This window comes from Ochotona princeps, chromosome 13, assembly GCF_030435755.1.
Source record: "Ochotona princeps isolate mOchPri1 chromosome 13, mOchPri1.hap1, whole genome shotgun sequence".
Classification (NCBI taxonomy): Eukaryota; Metazoa; Chordata; class Mammalia; order Lagomorpha; family Ochotonidae; genus Ochotona; species Ochotona princeps.
This window is the reverse complement of record NC_080844.1, coordinates 48,893,411-48,913,740: the sequence shown is the minus strand read 5'-3', so window position 1 is coordinate 48,913,740 and position 20,330 is coordinate 48,893,411. Positions and strand designations below refer to the sequence as shown.

The 20,330-nt window shown below is 38.0% G+C and overlaps 1 protein-coding gene across 2 annotated transcripts in view; it reads left to right on the top strand.

Annotated features, from left to right (window-relative positions):
* The window catches only part of CFAP43 (cilia and flagella associated protein 43), an 83,227-nt gene extending 63,224 nt beyond the window's left edge, over positions 1 to 20,003 (top strand). For both annotated transcript variants that reach the window (XM_058671150.1, XM_058671149.1), the window contains 14 exons: positions 111 to 200; positions 434 to 514; positions 1,076 to 1,201; positions 2,125 to 2,244; positions 5,072 to 5,179; positions 8,211 to 8,297; positions 8,936 to 9,024; positions 10,451 to 10,664; positions 11,976 to 12,088; positions 12,965 to 13,124; positions 16,057 to 16,221; positions 18,806 to 18,886; positions 19,513 to 19,666; positions 19,837 to 20,003. In XM_058671150.1, coding sequence (XP_058527133.1) covers positions 111 to 200; positions 434 to 514; positions 1,076 to 1,201; positions 2,125 to 2,244; positions 5,072 to 5,179; positions 8,211 to 8,297; positions 8,936 to 9,024; positions 10,451 to 10,664; positions 11,976 to 12,088; positions 12,965 to 13,124; positions 16,057 to 16,221; positions 18,806 to 18,886; positions 19,513 to 19,666; positions 19,837 to 20,003 — 1,755 coding nt within the window. The remainder of the gene's footprint in view (positions 1 to 110; positions 201 to 433; positions 515 to 1,075; positions 1,202 to 2,124; positions 2,245 to 5,071; positions 5,180 to 8,210; positions 8,298 to 8,935; positions 9,025 to 10,450; positions 10,665 to 11,975; positions 12,089 to 12,964; positions 13,125 to 16,056; positions 16,222 to 18,805; positions 18,887 to 19,512; positions 19,667 to 19,836) is intronic.
* The last annotated feature ends 327 nt before the right edge of the window (positions 20,004 to 20,330 follow it).

Sequence of the window (20,330 nt, the reverse complement as noted above, 5' to 3'; positions counted from 1 at the left end):
CATCATCATTCCAAAATAGGAACTTCCCCCTAATTCCTCCAGTGTGTGGAAGAAAGGTTTGGTTTGAATTTTAGGAGAATGTCTACAGGACATGACATCTTCTGTTTCAGATTAAAGCTCACAGACATGTTAAACCATGGCAAAAAGCCAAAGCAGAAGTCACTGCGACCCAAGAAATGGAACGACGGTTTCAGATACGGGTATGTAGTTTTGCTCAAACACTGTGTAGCATCCCCTTTCCTTCAGGGATACTTATGTTCCACTCCAGGACACATCAAGGCATCTGGCCCGGTCAGAGGTCCCTCTCATCTCAGTTTGCCCTTCCCCCGACCTAGTCCTGGTCCTCCTGACACTGGGTGGGAGGCCTCGGGGCCCTGCTATCAGGGCTGTCTCAACTGTCTGCTCTGATCCTTGCTCTTTAACTCTTTCGTAGAGTGCAGACATAAGACACCGAGCCCTGATGGACATGATGGGAGGTGTTCTGGAAGTCAAGAAGGAAGATATTTTGAAAATGGTGAGGTTTCTGACCATCATTGTGGGAAGCAGAAAGGGGTTGAAAGAACTACCTAATTGTTCCCATTTTTGTCCTGTCTGAATCTGAGCTTTAGGAAGTACTTCTTTGTGCTTCACAAACACATTAGGCAAATGGGTAAAAATTTGAGACCACAGGCCTGCATATCATTCTAACAAGAAGCCAACAAATGAACAAAAATGCAAACAGCCAGAGTGGCCTTGGTGCCAACAGAAGGCTGTAAGCCCGCTTTATCTATAGTTCTCCAGGTGCTCTAGGGGATATGGTCTTTGACACCTAGCACAGATGATCCTGGAGCTCAGGTGCAGTTCCAGCTTGGATCCCACCACTGTCACTGAGTCTGAGTGTATCCCAGGATTCCACCCTCACCTACGTCACAGGAAAATAGTTACAATAGTGTTGGTTAAAGTATCAGGTCATTGCCCTTGCAGTGTGGAGGGTAAGGGTTTGTTTGTTTGTTTGTTTGTTTAAACCAACAGTAAACAAGGTGTTACTGTACAGCTACACTGGAACTGGAGTATGTGCTTTCCTTTGTGTCTGCAGGCAATCCCTCAGCCTGCTTTCATGGCAAAGCCTGATGCTGTGTGGACTGAAGAGGAAAGGAAACAATTCAAAGACTATGAGAAAAAAGTCAGAGAGTTAAATGAAGAAAGAGATAAGTACAGAAAGGTCAGAAAATTAAGCCATTAATATATCCTGGCTAGGATTTTGTTTTATTATTCTTTTTAAAGTGCTTTATTTTCTCAATACTTTTAATAGCTTAAGAACAGAGCTTCTACTTAAGCTCTCAAGAAAATTTTGAGAAGTTGGTGGAAATTCACCTATAGAAAACAATATAAAACAAAAAGGATTAATCACAATGGTATTTTAAAAGGTCTAATTGGTTTCAACATCTCCCACATTGTTACAGTTCATCTGGGTCTTCATTTGTACTTCGTATATTTAATGAACACCTGTTATAATGCATTTGAGTGTGGCTTTATATTATGTGTATCTAAATACTCTTACTTGATCTCAGTGTCAGTGAAAGAGTTTGTGAAAAGAACGACACTAGCAATGCAGCACATTCTTAGCAGTTCTGTGTTTTTCTCCTTCCGTTACAAAGAAAAACTCCTCCCTAGCTCTCTGGCATGATGGAATTAAAAATAAAGTCATACAGGAAGATCTCTAAGGGGAAGGTTTTTGGCGAAACAAAATATATAGGCAGCAAGAGGAAAAATGTATATTCAAAGAGGTTCACTTTTTTCCTTAAAAAATCTGTAAAAATGTATTCAGAGCTAGAAAAGAAAAGCAAGATTTTTAGGGCCAAGTTGTGTACCTGGAAATTGCTGTGCTAAATAGCCAGAATTTGCTAGAAAGATTGACACACTCGGCATACTTTTGCCTGCATCATAGCCATGATTAGTGATTTTTAGACTTTTTCCAAAATATTGTTTTTTTAAAGCAACAGTCTCAGACACACACTATATTAAACAGATCCAAGTTGAGTATGCCTGGTCAAAGATGGGCACAGGTCTGCCCTCTGTCTGCCCTACTTTGCCTAGGAGCAGGTCACAGTCCTTCAGCTGACCTTACTACTGCCTTCCTTGCAGTCATTAGAAGCAGAATTGAAGAAACTTCAAAACTCTATTCAAGAAAGCACACAGAGCTTTGATGATCATTTGAAAAAACTGTTTGAAAGAAGAGTCAAAGCAGAGATGGTCGTCAATCAGGTAAATAAAGCCAGATGCATGTGACTGTTAAAGACCCATGCTTGTACCAGATATCAAGGCCTTGTATGGCCTGAGCTCTTTTTGCCTCTCCAGCCTCATCTCATGCCTCTTACCTCTCCTCTTTCCATACTTCCTCTTCTGCTGCCTTGAAAACAGGTCTCAACTACTAACCAGTACCCACTACCTTATTTCATCATGACTCTGCCAGCAATACCCTCTACCAACTTTTTTGCCTCCTCTTCAAATCCCAGCTTAAGTCAGTTCCTCAGCAGAACTCATGTCTTCCTATTACATGCTACTATTTTCCTCTCTACCAAGTGTGGCAGCTGAATTTTAATGTTTTAATTTTTAAATGTTTTAATGAACTTAATGAATTTTAATGTTTTAATGTATGTGGAATTACTTTTTAGTGTTTCCAAGATTAAAAACTTTGTAAGTGAAGGGACCAAGTTTGTCTTAAGGGCTTTATTCATGGTATAAAGATACTTCAAAAAGTTTGTGGGAAAGTGGAATTAAAAGATAAGTTTATTTTGGTGCAAAAACACTTTAAAATTCACATATATTTGTTCATAATACACATTTTCCATGACATTTTTTAAGACCACATCATATATGTTTAATGATTAATAAACCCTATGCCTAAAAGATCAAATGAAAAGTCTGACTTAATTTTATTCATCAGTAGTAAATTAAATGAAATGTGAGGTAAATAAAATTGAATCTAAATTCTAACATTGAATTCTACACACCAAATTAATTGAGTTTAAGAGGAAAATAATGGTGTTTTGGAAAATATAAGGTCTTCAAGTTTTGCATGCACTCATTCTCACAGTGACGCACCAAAGTAGAGGGCCAAGCAAAAAAGTGACAGAATGATGGATACATAGGAAAGAACTCTCTAGAACAAAAGTTATATCCTCAGGAACACTAAACTTAAAGGGTGACGTTTAATGGAGATTAATGAAGGACTTTCTGAGGAGTATGAGCAGGGTCATGGAAAAACTCCAAAGAATGATAAAACAATGAGAAGTCAATAATAATAGCAATTTCTACAGCCAGTGAGACCAGGGAAGAGGCCATTGGTACAGAATCCATTGCAGCATATAGCTACGGCAAAGGGTTGCTTCTTGGAGTTGTAGCAACTGACAAAATCTAATTATAGTCAGGCAGAGAGTGTGATGCCTGGATATAGTGAAAGTGAGAGAGAAGCTGGGCACTGGGTAATCCAGAATTAGTTATTAGCCCAAAAGTAGAAACAATCCAGGGATGCAGCAGGTTTGCACAGGTGAACAAAATACATTTTAGCCATGAAACAGTGCTACTCAGCATTAAGAAAAATGAAGGACTGACTCATGCTAACTCATGGTGGACCTTGAAAATAGACTCAGTTAAATAAGCTGGATACTTGAAGCCACATATCCTATGAGATGTCTAGAATGGGCACACCAAGAGAAACAGAAAGTAGGTGAGTGTTCGAGGAAAGGGAGAAGGCCTCTGGGACCTGCGAAGGGAAGCAGGAAATGGCTGCACTGTCCAGAGTGATGAAACATTCCAGAGCTGAGGTGACGGTTATGCAGTCCTGCGACTATATGAAAAATATTGAAATACATACTATAAATTCTTTAAATCACAAATTGTATGGCAAGTGAATTTTATATCCCCCAAACTGTTTAATATAAGCTTAGAATATCTGTCACACAGGATAATGAGGAAACTATCAGACTACTAGATCACAAGGACTCAAGAGCTAGCCTCCAATATCTCCCCTAAATGAGATAATTTAATATTCAAAGATTTTAATCATTGTAATTAATTAAAACCCATCAAATTTGTTTAAATTAATTAATATGTGATATTTTGAAAAGAAAATTTTAACCGATCACCTTCAGAGGATGTCAACTAATTCATCATTTAAAAACTAATAAAGGGAAAGCATTAAGTATTCATACTTTCTTTCCTATATAAACTGAGCCACTTGGTAACCAAGAGTATATTTTAAAAACCCTCTTTTTATGAAAGTATTTCACTTAATGGGTGGAGAGGGAAAATAGAAACATATTTATCACTATTTTGCAGTTCTCAGTGGAATAATGGGCCTGGCTATTGTGCATATTCAGCTGTTAATATCACAGAATAAAAGACAGCCAGACAAGCAGGGACCTCCTGCTCCAAGAACACAGTATCATCTGGGACCTGGCTGCTAGTTTTCAGGGAACCTAAAGGCTGAAGGAACCCATCAGCTCCACCATGCATGTGCAGTTACTGAAGCTCAGACTAGGCAGAACCACAGAGACGGCTGATAACCTCAAATAAATGATGGGGGTAAGCAAGGAATGAGAGGGAACATGAAAATGAAAGAGATAGAGGAGGCGTGACAGCATTTTCTTAATAAATTAGTCACATGGCGGTACCTAGTTATACACACGTTGGTAACAAATCTACGAAGAAACACAAGGACATGATTACTATAAAAGTCAGGATAATGGTTAATATTAGGGTTGAGATTTTGATGGAGATGCCTAGATGAAATTTCTGTGATAGCAAACTGCTTGAATTGCATGGTGATAATAAGAAAGTTTGCCATTGTAATGATTCATTAAACTATGTATTCATGTTACATATCTTTATGTATTTAACCCTTAAGTGAAACAATGAAACAGATAAAATAGCTGAACAGTTACTGTAAGAATCTGCCCACAATCACCTTTGTTTCTTTTTAATTTTTCTGCTTGTGTGCCACAAACTTGTTTAATAAATGCTGCATCTGTGACTGCTAACCAAATATCCTTCTCATACCACCTTTGTATCTTTTTAAAATATCTCCCAGGAAGAATTGAAAATAAATAATCTTGTTTTTTCTCTACTGTTGGATGAAGAATTAAACTACAGAGAGCTATTTCTGAACAACTATCTCACAAGGAAACAGGAAGAGAAAGTAAGTGGAGAATCTGAGCATGGACAGAACAGTTCTGTTGTCCTCAGAACTGGCCGGCATCCTGAGACTAAAAAGGGAGGAGGGGGCTCCAAATAAGAAAGAAGGAGTTGACTAAAATAAGACAACTTTCTTTTTAAAAACTTAAAGATTTATTTATCCATTCACTGAGAAGGCAGAGCTACAGAGAGACAGAAAGAGGGAGGGAAAGTGAGATCTTTGATTTGCTGGTTCACTCTCCATGTGGATGCAAAGACCAGAGTAGGCCAGTGTGAAACCAGAAGCCAGGAGTTTTGTCCAGGTCTCCCACATGAGCAGCAGGGGCCTAGGTACTTGGTCTGCTACTTTCCCAGGCACATTAGCAGGGAGCTGGATCAGAAGTGGAGCAGCTGGGAGCAGCAATGGAATACCAGTGCCACAGGAAGTGATTTTACCCCCAGCACCATAGCACTGGACCCAGGACAGCCTTCATACAGGATCCATATGGGAGCAGCAGATGGTCCAGGAATAGCTATGGCAGCAAGAGAGGCATGCTTTTATATCTGGGGCAGGGTCACTGTGCTTTAAGAGTTAATTCTCAGCTTGCCGAGGTTTTTGTCTACCATCAAGGCTTATGATAATTTTGTGGCTGGAGAGCACTTAGGTGGACAGGTAGCCAGCATCCTTTTGAGTGAGAAAGGGAAATGAAGAAGTGGAGACACAAGATGGCATTACTGTAGTTTGCTGTTACACGTCTAGTGTCCCCTACCTGAGCATAAGTGCCAACAAACTCCTTGTTAAACAGGAGCTCTTCCTTCCAGTGTGCTTAGCCCCTGTCTGGGGCTTTGCTTTAGAGCCAGGTGAAAAAATTCACTATCATATCTTAGTAAAGTTGTATGATTCTTCATCTGCAATCATTGAGTCAAAATGGCCATGTCACTCTCATACATGTGTAGTTTGTAAAATGAGGTCATAGAGTATAACCATTGAATGTACCAGCTTTTAACTTCTGTCAGTTGTGGGACGTCAGACAAGGGATACCATGTCTTAAGCTGCTGTAGGCTGTTCTTTAGGGACTGATTCTCCTGCACATATTGGCACTGCACCCTAAGTGTTACTAAATGTGGAAGCAATGAATCAGCTCATAAAATGAAAAGTTATATATTCTGAAAAACTATCTAAATACATGCATGAATATATAATTCATTAAAGACAGGTGAATGCAAGATTTTCATCACATAATAAGTTTCAAAACATTCAGCTTTTATCAGTATTATTAGAGGACATTTATGAGTATATGGCTTACTGTTTTGTAAATGACATGGGTTTGCATGGATTTCAAAATGTTTTGCATGAAAATAAACTTCTTCAATTTCCGCCTTCCATGAACTTTTTATAGTATTCTCACATTTAAACTTACTTTTTTCTAAGAACCTATTACAATGTATGCAAAGCACAGTGTAAGTACAGTCCTTATCATAGCAGCACTGCCACATGCTCTAGTTCTTTCACAGGTGAGGAGGCCATCTCACAGAGGCTGGGGAATATGTGTAAGTCACCCACTAGTACATAACAGGGCAGGATCTGGAACTGTGGAAATAAATGAAAACCAGCTGTAGAAGTCAGCTTTGTATTGCTATAACAAACTACTTATGGCAAACAAAAAATGAAGAAGAGGCTTATCAACTCATGTTTTGGATGCTAAAATTCCAAATGGCATGGTACGGGTTCTTGCAAGGGTGCCTCTTTGGGTCCACTACCTCCTGACAATGGCCTTGGTGGGAGCAAGGCACCACATCTGTCAGGAAGCAAGAGTGCTAAAACAAATACTTTAATCCCTCTATAGTGTTATCCCCAACTGGTCAAAGCACCTCCCACCCAGTCCCAGCTCTCTCTTTTTAAAGATCTATATTGTTTTTATTGGAAAGTCAGATATACAGAGAGGAGAAGAGACAGACAGGAAGATCTTCTGTCCACTGATTCACTCCTCAAGTAGCCGCAACGGCCAAAGCTGAGCTAATCTGAAATCAGGAGCCAGGAGCCTCTTCTAGGACTCCATGCAGGTGCAGGGTCCCAAAGCTTTGGGCCGTCCTTAACTGCCTTTCCAGGTCACAAGCAGGGAGCTGGATGGGAAGCAGGACTGCTGGGATTAGAACTGGCACCATATGGGATTCTAGTACTTGCAAGGCAAGGAGTTTAGCTGCTAGGCTACCACACCGGACTCAGGTCCAGCTCTTAAAGGTTCCACCTTCCAACACCTGCACAATGAAGACCACATTTCTAGCACAGGGCCCTTAGGTGTGAAAACACATTCAAACCATAGCACCACCCAAAGGAGAATAGACAGCGACCATCCAAAGCTTGCTTCGTATAGCAAGGAACCAGCCACCATAACTTACGTTTGTTAGAGACTCAAAGGAAAAAAAAAAGAAAGAAAGCTGGGGGGTGGGGGCGGTGGAGGGAGGGAAGATTTTTCTAGAAACAAAGAAGGGGACGGAGAGGGAACATTCAGGCATTCCCTGGTTGGATGTAGTTTGGGGAAGTTGAAGGCAAATCAGTTAGAAGCAGCATGACCTATATTCTGTTCAGTCCTAAATTGGGAATAGGGGCCAAGAATTTCAGAAGCTGGCAGGTAATGAACAAGTCCTGTTTGTGACTGCTTGCTATAAGGTATGGTTCAGCTTCCTGCTGATTGATGCCAAGGAAGATGACATGTAGTCCATTTGCTGTCTGCAGGTTCAGGCTTTCAGAACACTGGTCCACGTGACTCCACAGCCTGTTCATTTTCCTTATCCATGCTGCCCTACCAAGGCATGATGTGCTCCATACACACACATTCATATACACAAAACAAGCTGGGCTTGGAGACAGCTGGTTGGCTGTTTGTTCTTTCCAAGTTAATTGTTTCACTTTGTTCTGTAATGTTTTCTGTAATGAATATTTTACTAAAATATTTATCACCTATTAGTACAGTCCTTGTTCTTTTTAGTATTCTCATTGCTTTGGTTTATTGTGAAATGTTTCAAATTCGAGTCAACTATCCCTGTTGTTACAGATCCAGACCACAGAAGCCATTCAGAAATCTCGAGAGGGACTCGAAATGTGCAAGGAGCACTATGACAACTTACTGGCGGAAGACAAAGTAAGAGTCGCTATCTCACACACTCAACCATTCAGTAGAATGGTTAGGGAAGATTCAAGAGGATATAAGTTTTAATTTCCTCACAGATTTTTTTTCCCTGTAATTCTTAGTTCTTGAGTAAACCTCATTCTGTGTCCCAATCTAATACTGAAAATCCAGAGATAAAATGAACTTTTATAAATTTTTGTTCGAAGCTTTTTCTTACACAAAAGTTAGATCATCTAGCATTTGAGGCCTTTGAAACTTCAGCTTGTAGACCCCATTTTTAGTCATAAAATCCACTTAGTAAACTATCACCAGCAATTTTCTAAAAGGAGATAATAGTATAGAAAAGAAGGGATGGAATTGATTGCCATTAAAGGGAATGGAAAAGTACCCATTAGAATACCCTCAATGTTTTGGAAAACTTCTGGCTGATTCTTAAGATTCCCTCATGTGAAATAACATTAATACAGTGAGGTGCTTTCTATTCAAAACGAATCTTTGAGAAAGCTTCATACAGAGAGAGGTCCCTTACAACTCTTCTGTAGAATAGGTGAAGTGAATTTTCCTTGAGTTTTCAAAGGTTACAGTCAGTGTTTTGTGTAAGAGACCTCTGAACCAAGTGGCAATCCCAGCAGTGACATGTTTGTCTTTAGGTTCTGGATCGCAGCTTTAAAAAGGAGTTTTCTGAAATTCCCAGTCATCAAGTGGACATACTCTACAAGCTTTTTAAACGCCGTCCAAGGTTTGTTTTTCCTTTGATTTTATGTCTGTGTGAGGAATGAATGAGGAAGAAGGTTATTTGATTTCAACTTTTTCCCCATCAATTAGATGAAAATAGTATAATGTTCATATTTTAGGTGAAGATATTTATCTTGGTCGTAATTCAGTATTTTTTGAGATTATGCTTGTATCTTGAGGTAGGAAATTAAGTATAATGCTCTAACTTCACTATTTAAGGGGTCTAGAGTTTTGCATAGCAGTTAAGATACTGCATGGAGTGCATAACTGCATCCTGTACAAGAGACTTCCAGTATTTCCCTCCCAATTCCAGCTTCCTTCTGACATGTACCTGGAGGGGCAGCAGGTGGTGGCTCCATTTCCTCAAGTGTCTCATGCAATTGTGCTCAAGACAAAGTTTGAAAAATTCTGGCTTAAATGGCTGAAAATAACCACTACTTGAAATAATTCTAAAGTATATTCTTCTTAGTGTCATAAAAATTACATTTTTGCTGGTTTCAAACAACAAATTCATATTTTCATAATTTTTGAGTCCATGTAAGTTAGAAATCACAACATGTATCACACAGATATAGGTTGATTTGTATCTGAGATACAAACTCTTTCACTCACCAGTAAAAGTTACCTGCAACTTTGGGAATTTAATCCAAAGCATGCCTTATCTTGGACTTCCCTGTTTGAAGAGGAGTGAGTTATAATATACCCAAGCACATATCTTTGCCTACGAAGAAAGGAAGTGAGCTCCTAAATATTGAGAGAAATTGAGGAAACAAGGCAGCTTTATTGTCCAATAGAATTTGCCATAAATCTTCACTACACCATCTATTGACTCATAGACTGGTACTGTATCTTGTCCGAGACTCTGTTCTGTTCCTCTGGAGAATGGGACTAACTGTATCAACCTTGCAATGTATGTGAAGCATCTTGGTAATTAGTGCCAGCCCAGGATCTTTGCACCGTTCGTCCCTAGCCAGCCATCACCCAGGGAAACAAAACTAATCTATTAATGCATGAAAAAAGGCAATGCCCCAGCTTCATATGCATCTTCAACATGTTAGTGCTGCCCACGTGCCAATAGGATACAAAGCAGAGGAGGTGTGAGACAGACCGTGGGAAACTCCCTTCTCCCTGGCATTTGTTTCACAAAAGGAAGATATTCTCTAATGCAAGTAAAGTTGCCAGTGCTGACAACAGGAATGTCTGTAGTCCCGGCCAAGATCATGTTTGAGGAACCTAGAAAAAGTGCAAAGCATGAGCCTTTCTCTGGGGGAGAATCCATTCACCAACCCTCAAGGGCCAAAGGAGAAGTACCTACAATGTGTCATGCCCATGCTAACATTCTTGTTATCTAACAGGGATTTGTGTGTGTGTGTGTGTGCACGCGTGTGTGTGAATGGGAAGTGTTGATGGGCTATTCTTGGTAATACCAGGATTCACAAACAGAAACCACATTCGGATACAACCAGTATTGTCTCTTTTGGAGAACGACCAGGATCTGCCAAATCGAACATGGAACATCATGCCCAGCTAATGAAAGCCATGGATGAGCTGGACAATATCAGTAACATGCCAGAAGGCTTGGACCCTCTGGTCTGGGATCACTTCTGTGTAACAAGACGAGCAAAAGTAGAAAACGAACAGAAGGTATATAATGAAATTTGAATTAAATTTAATTCATTTTTAGTGTATTATTGTTGAATACATTAGTCAATACATCTTGAGAAGCTCCTTATTTAGGTTTCCGTTGTAAGACAGTAATTGATAATAAAATAATGAAGTAAAATATTGACTTTGGTGCTACTGAGAACTAAATATAAGCATGTTTGCGTAGACCCATGTGGTCAAAATATGGCTTCTAGCTCATGGTGCTTATTTTATACTTGAAATAACTGTAGCAGCGCTAATTGAGATGTGGTATCACTGGAAAATACACAAAAGAATTAGAGTTGATATGTGTCTATTTAATATTACTATCCCAGTAGCAGCGATATAAATTATAAATTGAAATAAGATTTTAGATCTTTAGTAAAATTGAGTTTATCAATTTCTAATAACATAGTTACTACAAAACTTAAAATGGCATACATATTTCACATATTTCTCTTGGCAGCACTTCAACAGATGATCTCATTTGCACAGATTAGGATTATCTCTTTTTTTGAAAGGCAGATTTACAGAGAGAAGTAGAAACACAAAGAAAAAGATCTTGCACCCACTGGTTTACTCCCCAAATGCAAGCAAAAGCTGGAGCTAAGCTGATCTGAAGCCAGGCGCCTTCTCCAGGTCTCCCATGTGAATGCAGGAGCCAAGGACTTTGCTGCTTTCCCAGGCCTTAAGCAGGGACCTCGATAAGAAGTGGAGCAGCCAGGACACAAACCACCGTCCATATGGGATGCTGGTGCTTGAAGGCGGAGGATTAGCCTGTGTGTCATGGTGCCAGCCCCTTGATTAGAATGATCTTTAGCTCAGAAGAACTATTCTGATTTTCCTAGAATTAACAAAATGCAGCAAAAAGTAAAAATTGGAGAGTGCATCTGGAAAAGCACTTGTTTTTGTTGCTTACCCAAGAAACTCTTGTGTCTGACTTCCCGCAAGTACTCTAAATTCAGTACTGCATGGATTAGGCTCTGGCCTGATTTTGTTAAACTATCTCTAATCTTCCTAAATTCATCAGAAGTGTTAAAATCTAATTTAAAAATGAGATACCAAAAAAAAGTTTTAGTAGTGTGCATACTTGATTTTCATTAAGAAGCTAACTTGATATTCTTCAAATTATTTGCAGAATATAACATGTAAAATTTAGGTGTCTTACATAAGAGCAGGGACTTGAAGTAGTAGTAATCTCTTAGAAAGATGCACCTGTTAAAGATTTTGTAACAGAAAAGTTGAAAGATTCATGTTTTCTAAACTTGAAGCTCTCTGGGTTCTGAGCTGCCTGTGGTTCACTTTGTTTAGGTGAAACAGAAAGCAGCTGGCCTGGTCGAAATGGCGGCTTTCCTCCGGAAAAGAGTAGAGGATGATGAGAAAGTGCAACAGGACATTGACAGGGTCTTCCAAGAACTCATTCTGTAATACGGACCTTTCATTCATGCTCATTGACTGGCTAAGTTAGGTTGTGTTACTGTGGGAGGGGAAGGGTGGCTACTGACAGGCTGGCAGCTAACACAGGCAGAGCAATGCCAGCACTGCGCTTTAGTTTTGGCTTCAGATAGCGCAGTCAGTTATGGAAGAACCTGGTTCACAGTGCAATTTCTCACATGTTCCATTTCTCATAATACAAATGAGCAAGTTTTAGGAAAAAAAAAAACAACCTTTTTTTTTTAATCTACCCTTTCCATCTTTAAAAATAAAGAACCTGTTTCCGCCCAAAAGTACTCTTAAGTCACAGACGCTGTGTGGGAAATTAATGAGATGCCCTGACCCGGACTCCCACCAGCTAATCTGTTTTCCTCCAGGGGTATTTGTTGTTCCTCAGGACTGATTGACATGGCCTTTTGAAATCTTGCTTCCCTTTTTGGCCACAGGGATAGTCACCTGGGTAATTACCTCCTGATGTTTCCAAATTCAGGATCAATTACCCAGAAATAGATTTGATAAGTAGCATCAGATTAAATAGTGATGCTGCATTTTCAGAAATCAGTAAGGTGAGAACCGTGAGATTTGTCAGTTGGCAGCAACTTTATTTATGCTTATTTGAATAAAAATTAAGGTCTTAATCATAAAATAAAATTTCATGACTGACTTAAATTCTTGAGCCACCCAAGTGTGACTCTGTGTCAGTGAAATCAGAGACCTCCCAGAAAGCACATCAAAGGGAAAGTCAAAGATGCATGGTCATCTCTAGCATGTTTAAGCCCGGTGGAGATTCATGTTCCCAGGCAGTAAGTGAAATCTGAAATAGAAATGTATTACAACCACTTGCTTTGAAGTCTTTTTCAATTTAGATTGCAGGAGGAGAAAGTAAAATTCCACTTGGATCTGATGATCCAAATTCTACTCAAACAAGGACAAGTGGAACTGGAGAATTTCCAGCTAATGCTAGAATATTCGGATGCAATTCTCATCAATAAGAATATAATTGAAGACTTGAATTCTGTGATTCGGGTAATTCTATATGGGTTTTTAAGAATAATTTATTTAAAAGAGTTTCAGGGAGGGAGAGAGAGAGAGGTCTTCCATCTTCTGGTTTGCTCCCCAAATGCCCCCCACACACACCCAAAACCAGGGCTGGACTAGGCCAGATCAAAACCAGAAGCCAGAATTTGCCTCAGGGTCTCCCATGTGGGCATAGAGGCCCAAGCACTAAAAGTACAGTACCCACGACTGAATCAGTGTCCACATGGGATACTGGCTGCAACCCAACTCACTTCGCTTAACACCAGCCCCAATCATATGTTTTTAAAAAAAGAGAAAGGAATGCTCTGTTGCCTGCTTTATCAAATATATTATTCTTCTATTTTCATAAATTAATTGTTCCTGGAGCTGCACATGAAAGCTACCTGCCAGGTATAAGTGTTTTCTAAGAGCTGCCCAGGTATTCTAAGGTACAGGAAATCCAAGGCCCAGAAGTTAAAATGTTCATACTAGAATGCTTTTAGATTTAATTTATATCATTTTTCATTATAGGATGATTTCTATTTGTGTAACTTTGTTAGTGATAACCCTCATTAATTTCTTTAGACATTTGAATCTTTTCCTTTTTTTTCTTAGCCTACCTGAAAATTTTGCAATTTTAACTCTTTCAAAGCATCAACTTTTGGAATCATTGATTCTTTCTAGTGTTTTCCTGTTTTCTGTTTCACTTATCTCTGTTATAATAGTTCTCTCCTTCCGCTGGCTTTTGACTTTATTCGTTTCCAAATTACATATGATGTTAAAGCATTTTACTGATGTGAGATCTTTCTTTCGATGTCAATGTTTAATCACAAATTTCCCTCTGAGCACTGCTTCTGGTCCATGACAGTTCTGATGTCTCCATTTAGTTCATTTCAAAGTATTTTCTAATATCCTTCATGATGTTTTGTTTGACTTTTTGGTTATTTAATAATGTGTTGTGTAACTTCCACAAACTAGGGATTTTCTAGTTTTCCTTTGTTAATAACTTCTAATTTCATTCTATTGTCAGAACAGATGCATATGATTCTAATATTTTTAAATTTATTGAAACTTGTCTTATAGACTAATACATGATGTCTTCAGGATAGTGCTCCATTTTCTGTGTATTCTGCTGTTAAATGGGATAGTCCATGTTGCCTATTAAGTCTGATTTATAGTGTGGCTCATAATATCTAATCCTTATTGATTTCTGTATACTTCTAGCCATTACTGTGAGGCATTGAAGGCTCCAGCTATGATTATATAACTGTCTCTTTTCTCTTCAATTCTGTTAATTTTTACTTCTTGTATTTCACAGCTTGGATCAAGTCTATTTATGCTTGTAATTACTTTTTCTTCTTGATGAAGTGACCCTTTTATCAGTATATAGTGTCCTTTATTTCTTGTGACCACTTTTTTTTCAAAGCTTATTGTGTCTGACATTTGAATGTCACACCTACCTAGCTCTCTTTTGCCTACAGTTTCCATGAAATACATATTTCATCCTTTAGTTTTAATCTATGTCTGAGTCTATTCTAGATAAAAATATCATTGGATCATTGCTAATCCATTCTGCCAATTTATACCTTTTGATTGGAGTGTTTATCCTGTGAGAAATTGCTGATAAAATGCTTAATCTTGCGTTTGGTATTTTTCTCTGCACATCATATTTTTTTTATTCCTCCATCCTTCCACTGCAGCATTTTGTATTTGATTTTTTTTTTTTTACATTGCACCATTTTGATCTCCTTCTCATCTCCTTTTCTGTATACTTTTCAGTGAGTTTTTTTAGGACTTATTCAGAGGATTACAAATGAATTCTACAACAAGCAAGTTTGAATTAATACCAGTTTAGCTTCAATCATATGCAAAATTTTGCTTCTATAAAGCTCTGTTCCTGACCCCTTTTATGCTGTTATTGTCACTAATTATATCTTTTTGCCTTATATCCTCATTAGCATAGATGCATAATTATTATTTTAGGCATTTGTATTTTAAATCATATAGGTAAAAGAGAAGTTGCACGTCAGAATACAATAAAGCTTTTATATTATGTAGATGCCTTGGTTGTATAGGCCTTTTCATTTCTTCTTTTGGATTTGTATTATTGCCTAGTGTCTTATCTTTCCAGTTTTCAGAACTTCCCAAAGCATTTCTTGCAGGACAGGTCTATTAGCAACAGACTCTCAGAGCTTTTATTGATCTCAGAGTGTCTTAGTTGGTCCTTCATTTTTGAAATATGATTCTTCTAAACATGGATCTTTAGGCTAACAGTAATATTATTCTTTGCCTCTTCCTTGGGAGTAGTTTTTTTGCCTCCCCTTACCCTTTCATTAGACAAAGTTGTTCCTGTTCTGACCCTAGAAGTGAAGGGCTTGATGCCCTCCTCTTAGTGCTGAAAGATTTTGTTCTCAAAGAGAAAAGATCCAAACAGAGCTTTGTGTCCTTCCTACAGTGGTCGTCATTGTCCTCCAGGACGAAGGAAATTTTCTCTGGTTTCTTGTCCTGCTTCATATCATTTGGTAAACAGCTGTAAAGGTTGGTAGGAAACGCCTACAACACTCTTGTTTCTGGCTCCTTTTGTTTTTGAACTCTGGATCTCCTGCCTACTCACACTCAACTTTAGTGTGTGTTTGTGTGTATTTATGTATGTGTACTATTTATTTATTTGAAAGGCAAAGCAAGAGAGAGGGAAAGACACACACACAGACAATGAGATACTCCATTTGCTGGTTGACTCTCCAGATGGTCACAATAGCCAGATCTGGGCCTGGCCAAAGCCAGAAGTCAGAAACTCCACCCAAGTCTCCCACATTGCTTTGTTAAAAAATAAAGCAGAAATTCCTCTGTGCTCCATGTATTTTTCTTAAGAATAGCATCCAGCTTCAAATAGTCTGTATGTAGAATAACAACATGTAAATATCAAATGTACTTTTTTAAGACTCAGGGACAAAAGAAAATTGCCAGCATGATGGAAAGTAAAGAAGTACATAAGGGGATATTTCAGATTGAATGGGAGCACAAAAAAATGGAGATGGAAATGGAAGATTTAAACCAGAAGGCTTGGGATATTCAGATGCTGTTTTTTTCAAGAGATCGTCAAAAGGCAAGTTCTCCCCACCCTTCCCTATATAATCTTAAATTCATTAATTAATGTGTTCATTCAACTAGTATTTAATAAGAAGCCTCTTATTAAATATAAAATCTATTTCATCTTATAAAAATATATAGTATGTATAACACATCCAATATATTTTATATCTAAATATATGTTATATATTTACAAATGTAATCTATTAACATGAATATTAAATAGTAAAGTCAAATATAAGCCTTTTCTTTTTTTAAAAGATTTATTTATTTTTATTGGAAAGTCAGATATACAGAGAGGAGGAGAGACAGAGAGGAAGGTCCTCTGTCCAATGATTCACTCCCCAAGTGAGCCGCAACGGCCGGTGCTGCGCCAATCTGAAGCCAGGAGCCAGGAACCTCCTCCAGGTCTCCCATGTGGGTGCAGGGTCCCAAGGTCCTGGGCCGTCTTTGAGCACTTTCCCAGGCCACAAGAGGGGAGCTGGATGGGAAGTGGAACTGCCGGGACTAGAACCAGTGGCCCATATGGGATCCCAGCACATTCAGGGCGAGGACCCTAACTGCTAGGCCATGCCACCGGACCCGTAATAGAAGCATTTCTAATGTGTCTGCGAATTCTTTTTCTCCCAGTGGTTCCCATTTGCTATCTACTTCTTTATGTACCTCTTAAGAACATAGATCTATCTTAACTGTCATTAAGACTTCCTAATTGTTAATCCATTGTCCTTTCCTCAGTCATCACCATCCTTCATCACTTTGTACCATATGAGCATCTTAATTTCCCCTTCCTTTATCTTTTTTACCCCTACTTTCCTTTATTATCATTCCACTCTTCCTATTTCGAACATCTCTTTTGCTTCTTGGTCTTAAATAAAGCTATCCTTTCAGATTCTGGCCTAATTCTGTGTACTTCTCTTGGTGTCCTCTACCTTGATGATTTTTTCTGGTTTTGCAACTTCAGTGCTCACTCTTTAAGACTAATCCAAGCCCTCTGGATTCTAATCAATTCTATTCCAATTTAGGATCTCTGGTCTCTAGCTCCACTTCCTATTTCCCACTTCCATACCATTCCTCTATTTTAAAAACAGTATTTTTTAAGGTCAGAGTTACACAGAGAGAGACAGAGACAGAGACATCTTTCATCCACTGGTTGACTCCCCAGCTGGCCACAATGACCATTGCTGAACCAAGCCAAACCCAGAAACTCCATCAGGGTTTCACACATCATTGCAGGGGCCCAAATACCTAAACCATCTTCTGCTGCTTTTCCTATTTCATTAGTTTTGAGCTGGATTAGAAATGGAGCTGCTGGGTCACAAGCGAATGCCCATAAAGATGCCAACATCGCAGGCACTGATTTTAACCACTAGGCCACTTCTCTTATTTATTTCCATTCTTTTCAGCCACTCACTCAGGCTTAGTTTTGGCCACTTTAGCCATGCTTTTCAAGTTTTTCCCAGTTTATTTATTCCCTCATTCTCCAGCTCCATTCTTTGTCCCAGTTGTTCCTCCATTTTCAATGGCTTAACGGACCCAATAATTAATCTTTAACTGTTCTCCTCACATTGGGACTTCCTCTTACCTAGTCTATACAAGACAGTGATGTAACATTAGTACTTCTCTTCCATTTAAAAAAATATTAGTACCCTGCTGAAACATTTGAGGCTTAACTTCTTAACTGGCAGATGAACTATGAAATTCTTGCAAGGCAGTGTCCTCCATCTCTTTAGGCACATTTCCCACTGTTTCTCCTATTCTTCAGCATTCTCTAACTGGTTAGTGGTTCTACCTAAAATATTTTCTTCTTCTTTTTTTTTAATACACCAATCTGCTTTCCAAAGGTTGGTTTAAACATCATCTCCTCTATAAAACCTTTTCTGCTTTACTAAGCCTGGAGAAATTCTATTTCACCAGAAATCACCTCTAAATTTGCAGTGGCATTGATCATGTATAAAATGTCTCCTTTTTCTTGAAGGTAGGTCATATTATTTTGTATCTTCCCTTAGTGTCTTTTCCTGGGACACTGTTAATGTGGGACTTCAGAAAGACAAGAAATAGTAACAAAAATGAGAAAATGAATAAGAAAATAGATTGTAGGTGTTCATAATAATTAGTATACAGATAGGTGTATTGATAGCTAAATACAGGTAAAACTTATGGCATGAATATCAAATCAGTCTTAATTTACATATTTGCTTGTTCTGAAAAGCAGACCTTTCTCTTTTTAAAGAGATAAATGTGTTTACTTGAAAGAGTCATAGAAAAGGGAGTGACACAGAGATCTTCCATCTGATGGTTTACTACTCAAATGGCCATGGCCAGAGCTAAGCCAGGATAAAACCAGGAGCCAGGAGCTTCATCCAAGTCTGCTAAGTGGATGTCAGGAGCCCAGACACTTGGGCCATCTTCCACTGCTTTTCCCAGGCCATTACTAGGGAGTTGAATTGAAAATGTAGTAGTAGTTTAGTACTCAAACCAGTACCAAATGGGATACCAATAATGCATGTATTAAAAAAAAACTTTCTAGAGTTATCTATTAAAAGAAATAAAAATATCACACATAATTTTATGATTTTTATATATCATTATTCTCTCTTAAGTACCTAAACGAACCGCAGTATGAGACTCTGATTGCTATTCAAATTGGAATAATGGAGCAAACCATTGATGTTTTAGATAAGGTGAGTCTCAAATATACTTATCATTATAATTACCACAGTTGCAACTCATTAATAGTATATCAAATCATGACTTCAAACAGACCCTTATAAAGTCTCCGTCACTTATTGGTATTTGTGAGGTAATTAGAGGTTCCTGAATAGTATCCTGGCCACCATAACCAGCTGGATAGACTGGAGAATGCCTTCTTATATTAAAATAAAACCCTGGGGACATATCTGAGTCTAAGTGGGTTTCCTATTTTACTTTATATTATAGCTTATGAATTAGAAATGTTGATAGTTTTTCTTGGCACTGTAGTTTTTATTTTATCATAACTGAATAAAAAGTCCCCAATTTTTATTGTATAGCATATGTAAGATGGAAATAGTTACCTCATGTCTTTTAAAATATTTTCATTTTTACAATTATATAAATTGTCTAATGCGGTATTAACATGCCATTCTTTCAACAAATCATTTGAGTGCCCTCTACATGAAAGCAGTATGCCAGCCACTAGAGAGATGGTGCTAAAATGTTATCTTAGTGATGATGATAGTAGATTTTAAATATAAGAATAATCTTTTAAATTAAAGTGTATTTTTTTGAAAATTCTTTTTCTGGGATGTCATGGGAACAAAAAATTCAGACCCACAAGAAGAATGTGGAAAATTGCAAAAGGTTACTGAAGAAATTGTTAAAATTCAGCAATCAAAAAGATATAGCAAATTTCACACTAAGCTGCAATCTACGAGAAGAGCTGGTAGCTGTCTCAGAGAGGCAAGGCATCTGCAACTCAATAGGTAAACTTGCATTTTTCTTTAAAGTCATAAGTATTCCTGGGATCTGTATAAGTTATCAAGTCATCACTAGGCCTTCCTCACATTTAATTGATTCTGAGTAATGCTTTTTTATTTAAAAGTATTATTTAGCAATCCAGTTCATTCATTTTTTTTCTCCATTCCTGCGATAGGCTCTAAACTGACTTGTGAAAAGATTGCCAAAGAACGATATGACAACATGATTCAACAACAGAAGTTGACAAGTATTTCAAAACAACAGGCTGCACAGATTTCCATACTACAGGCTGAAGTTGAAAGATTAAGGATGAAAACATTCCCTGCTCTTGTTCCAATGTGAAATCACTGGCAGGAAACACAAAGCCAAATTAATCATCTAAAAAATCAGTTTATTCGGGTAAACTTACTGCTCTTTCTTTCGTATGGGGAAATTTAAGTAAAGACACATCTTGGCTTGCATGTTTTTAATAGCAGTTGTTTAACTTAGGCTTAGTCCACATACAAATTTCTTTCCTAAGTGAATAAATGTATAAATTACTATGAATGTTTTTACTCAGAAATGAGTAAGATTTTAAATCAGAAAGTATTCAAGATTTATTTTATTCACTTAATCTTAACTGGACCAAATACACAATCATATAAAGTCTTAAAATCAAAAGAAATACTT